Source organism: Chanos chanos, chromosome 16 (genome assembly GCF_902362185.1).
Source record: "Chanos chanos chromosome 16, fChaCha1.1, whole genome shotgun sequence".
Lineage (NCBI taxonomy): Eukaryota > Metazoa > Chordata > Actinopteri > Gonorynchiformes > Chanidae > Chanos > Chanos chanos.
This window is the reverse complement of record NC_044510.1, coordinates 8804114-8808882: the sequence shown is the minus strand read 5'-3', so window position 1 is coordinate 8808882 and position 4769 is coordinate 8804114. Positions and strand designations below refer to the sequence as shown.

Below are 4769 nucleotides of genomic sequence, written 5' to 3'. Positions count from 1 at the left end.
CATATGTTCTGGAATGCGCTTGGTTTTCCTGGAATGCCGAGCCGCCGGGAACGACGCAGCGGCGACGAAGCTGTACGCGCGCGTGAGAGAGAGAGAGAGAGCGACGAGACGCGTTTTTTTGGCTGGATGCGCCGTACAGTATCACAAAAGGGTTCCTCACGATTGAGCTTCGGGGGAGGGGGGGGGGGGGGTAGGGGAGGGGGGAAGCGGGGGGGGGGGGTGTGACTCAGCTGTTATGTCCCTCTACTGAATGTGGTGTCCCCTGGAAGTGTGAAATGCCATAACTGTCTGTAGCAGTACGCATGTCACCTAGCCCTTCTCTCTCTCTCTCTCTCTCTCACTCTCTTTCGCTCTCTCTCTCTCTCTCTTTCCTATTTGTGCGAGTGTGTGTCTTTCAGCAGGTGATCGTACTACCGATAAATGATCTGTCTTTAACAGAGATGGGCAGGTGACAGTTGATGTGACAGACGAGTGATAGTTGGGGGGGGGGGGGGGTTTGGTGGTGACGGGCTCTGTGCTGCCGACACGGTGGGAAAATCAGCGGGTGGTTAGGGCAACTGCTGCCACCCGGGCCCTCAGTCAACTCCCCGACCTTTTGCCAGGCCATGTGTAGTTTTACCCTACAGCAAACGACTTTGTAAAGAGTGTCTCTTTACAACTAGCGAGAACAACTGATGCTTGTCCATTCGACCTCAGCTTACCTCTGTCCCTAACCTTTGGGAAAAAAAAAAAAAAAAAAATAGGTTTGAGTTTCAAGTATATGAAATTAGACGTGTGAGAATATGGAGGATTGGATCCGTCCCATTACTTTTCTGACCTTACTTTCAAGCCTCCAGATTGTAACTGACGGGATGAGGCAACTGCGGAACAGGTTTGTGTGAGGCTTTCCTTTCATATTCGCTCGGTGTTACCTCTGCACGGTCGGTTTTGATGCAATTTGAGTCGCCGAGGAAAGGAGCCTTGCGAGAGGATTGGGACGCGGCCGATCATTCAGGTACTTTGAATATGCATTGCCTCGTAGTCTGCTTTCTCACCACCATCTGGAGGAACATTTTTAAAACCATCAGTTTGACAGTAAACAGATTCTCTATATATCCAAACGACCAGATTTACGATTTGCGAGGACAATAATTGCCTCCACTTTTACATGTTTAAAGTGTTTTTTTGGTCTTTTTTTTTTTAATGGTCTCACTTTAAAAGACACACTAGACAAGTGGGCTCAATCTTCAAATGCTATTTGAGTGAGTGTTTTATGGGTTCGCTGATATTTAGGTTTTCCTTTAAAGAAAACACTGAATTGTAAATCTAGACTTTTGAAATTGTATTAACGATAGAGTAGGCTAGATCTTCTCTTCCAATATGGACAACAGGCATACACCGAATCTATCAAATACACACACACACACACACGTTTTCTCATGAAAGAGCATGACAATATTGAGACAGAGGACATTTCCAGGAGGCCATGACACACACAGAGGTTCACGTTATGCTCCCTAGCCCCACCCACCACTCATCACCAGCACGACTGACCAATGAGAGCTGCTATTGCAGCAACAGGGAGACTCCTGCCAGCTTCCCAATCGTAAAACCACCATTTGTGTCCACACGGTTACCCAGCCAAGTCAGAGGCACCGCTGCCAGGAACCGAACCCAGGGTTCTGTAGTGGTGGGCCAGCATCTTTTTCTTCTGCACCATTTGACTTCCCCCAGTATGAGTTTTTTTTTTTTTGGTTGTTGTTTTTTTTTTAAACAGTGCTTTTCAGCATTGGTAGACTGCAGTTTGGATTTGACCTCTGCTTCTGTAGTTGCGCACTTACCAAACGCTGTAGAGCTATTACAGAACACTCCAGTTACATGGGGACATTTATGTCGTGTTTTTTTTTTTTTTTTTTTGCTTGGTTGCACAGGCAGGGGGTGCAGTCTATCAAATTGTGCGTTGTGCAGCAAAAAGTCATTTGCTGTAGACAAGTGTGTGCATGTGTGTGTGTGTGTGTGTGTGTGTGTGTGTGAGAGAGAGAGAGAGCTGCTACACATATGCGTACACATGTACACGTGTGCCCATGAGCACACACTAACCCTCATCCCCTCTGTGTTAGTGGTGAAGTTTGTCTCCCCCTAGTGGTCATCAGCAGAACATACTGTCTCTCAACAGGAACTTGAGAAGCATCTCATGCAAAGCCTACAAAGGCTCATTAGAGAGACTGATGTGTGTGAATGTGTGTGTGTGTGTGTGTGTGTGTGTGTGTCTGTGAACACAAATACATGCATATTGCGTATATGCATAGACTGAGCTTTAGCAATGTCACTCTCTCTCTCTCTCTCTCTCTCACACACACTCTCTCTCTCTCTCTCTCTCTCTCTCTCTCTCTCTCTCTTTCTCTCTCTCTCTCTCTCTTTCTCACACTCTCTCTTACTCCCTCTCTCTCTCTTTCTCAGGCATGAAGCGTCCATTCAGCCCTATGGAAGAGGACAGTGCCTTGGCGGAAGAGGCCTCTTCAGAGTGTCCGTCCACCGATGTGACAGAGTATCTAACTCTCGACGCCTCTGTCTCAGCGGCCTCCCGCCCAAAACGGGAGCGCAAGCACCGAACGTACACGGTGTGCGAGGTGTGTAACATCCAGCTAAACTCGGCCGTCCAGGCGCAGATACACTACAATGGAAAAACACACCAGAAAAGACTCAGACACATCAGCAACAGAAACACAGGTAGGAAAACAATGTTTTTTTTTTCTTTCTTTAATTTTGTGTACTGTGTGTATGTGTGTGTGTGGGTGTGTGTGTGTGTCTGTCTGTCTGTCTGTCTGTGTGTTTTAACGGTGAGCCAGACATGGCCCTCACCCAGATCAGTTCCTCAAAACACAGTCTTAGGACATAAATGTTGCTGAAATCACCCACAGTCTCCGAGTGGTTCGTTTGCATATTTCAGTAATAAGCCAAAAAAAAAACCACTTGATCTCCACGCTGCCCACTCTGGAGCGGAGACGAGAAGAAATCGAAGGAGCGAATACTAAAACGGCCATCCCGGGCTAATATCCTCTCTCTCTCTCTCTCTCTCTCTCTCGCTCCCGCGCGTTGCTATGACGTTGGCGCTCTTTTAGCGTGGAGGAGAGGAAAGAGACTTAAGTAATTAACTGACAAGCTAATTAAGAGCTGCTTGATTAGGATCATTATGACTGTGCGGTTCTGAGTGGCAATATCAGAACTGAGAAAGCTTGTTAAGGTTTTTAGTGGGACTCTTTGGAGGTAAAATGACAGTGTGTGTGTGTGTGTGTATTTTCAGGTCGGTTTGTTCAGACTAAGGCCGATTCTTGGTGAAATATTTAAATTTTTCTGTCAAAGTTGTGGACCAATCAGAATTCTTCTAAGTGACTGCTCTTCAGTTCATTAGTCTGAATCTGAGTTGAAGTAGCAACATTAACAGAAAAGGGGCTTTTTAAAGTATTTGGCTTTGTATGTCAGTACCTATTAGGACATATAATTTAGTACAGTTCAGTAAATCTCTTTTGGACTTAGAATCATTGAGTACAGTTCAGTACACTTAGTCATGACTGAGTATAATTCAGTACCTACTGATAAACTGAATCATAGCTGAGTGTGTGATTCAGTATATATGATCCATTTAATCCTGGCTGAATATATGTAATGGGGAACTCCGTATATATACCTACCATGTAATCATACATGTAATCAGAGCAGTTTCCCAGCTGTTTCAGATGATTTACTCAGTGCATGAAGAAAGAACTCAGTGAAGCTTTCTCTGTCTCCCATTTCAGAAGAGCTAACTTACCTTTCACAGACACACACGTGCGCACACACACACACACACACACACACACACACATCCATGCATACACACCTGTATGCACACACATTCACAGACACACATGCACACACATACACATGCACACACGCGCACACACATACACACACACACAAACTACATATGTCTACACACACACACACACACACACCATACACATTTACAAAATACAGCACGAATTCTCAAATATGTAAATGGAGAGTTTTATGTTTCGGAGCCCATTTTGCCACAAATGCACTTAGATACACAAAATGCTGCTATTCACTCTCCCACGCAATTTTTATGCATAAAGATTACACACATTGAACACAAACACACACACGCACACAGACACAGACACACACACACACACACACACACACACACTAAGACAGACAGACACACACAGACACACACTCAACATGCACAACAGTCTGACCCACTTCAGGTGCAGGCTCTCATACAAATGACCCATAATTACATAGCAACAGAACATGCTCACCACGGAAACGCTCGCCATAGAGACGTCTCCGCTCAGATACAGGGCTACAGTTGCTCACGTCCTGACTGCTACTGCAGTCAAATGCTCTGCTGGATATGTGTGTGTGTGTGTGCGCGCGCGCGTGCATGTGTGTGTGTGGGAAGAGAAGGAAGGCACATATACACGCACACACGCACACACACACACACACAGATACACACGCGCACACACACACACACACACAGATACACACATATAGACTTTTGCAGATCATTCTGACCTTCTGTGACCTGACACACAATAGCTCATTGATTAGCTATTTAGCAACCATAAGGCTCGGTGATTAGACTGTAATGAGAATGGGCGGCCCTCATGAACACCAGCGAGGAAAGCTAAGGACATCCTTAACACACACGCACACACACACACACATGCACATGCTTGTATACACACACATACAAAAATACTCACACACACACGCACACG

At 45.7% G+C, this 4769-nt stretch overlaps 1 protein-coding gene across 1 annotated transcript in view; it reads left to right on the top strand.

Annotated features, from left to right (window-relative positions):
• The first annotated feature begins 1465 nt into the window (after nucleotides 1-1465).
• The window catches only part of znf385c (zinc finger protein 385C), a 50038-nt gene continuing 46734 nt past the window's right edge, over nucleotides 1466-4769 (top strand). Inside the window, exons 1-2 of the mRNA XM_030793953.1 lie at nucleotides 1466-1658; nucleotides 2440-2709. Coding sequence (XP_030649813.1) covers nucleotides 1466-1658; nucleotides 2440-2709 — 463 coding nt within the window. The remainder of the gene's footprint in view (nucleotides 1659-2439; nucleotides 2710-4769) is intronic.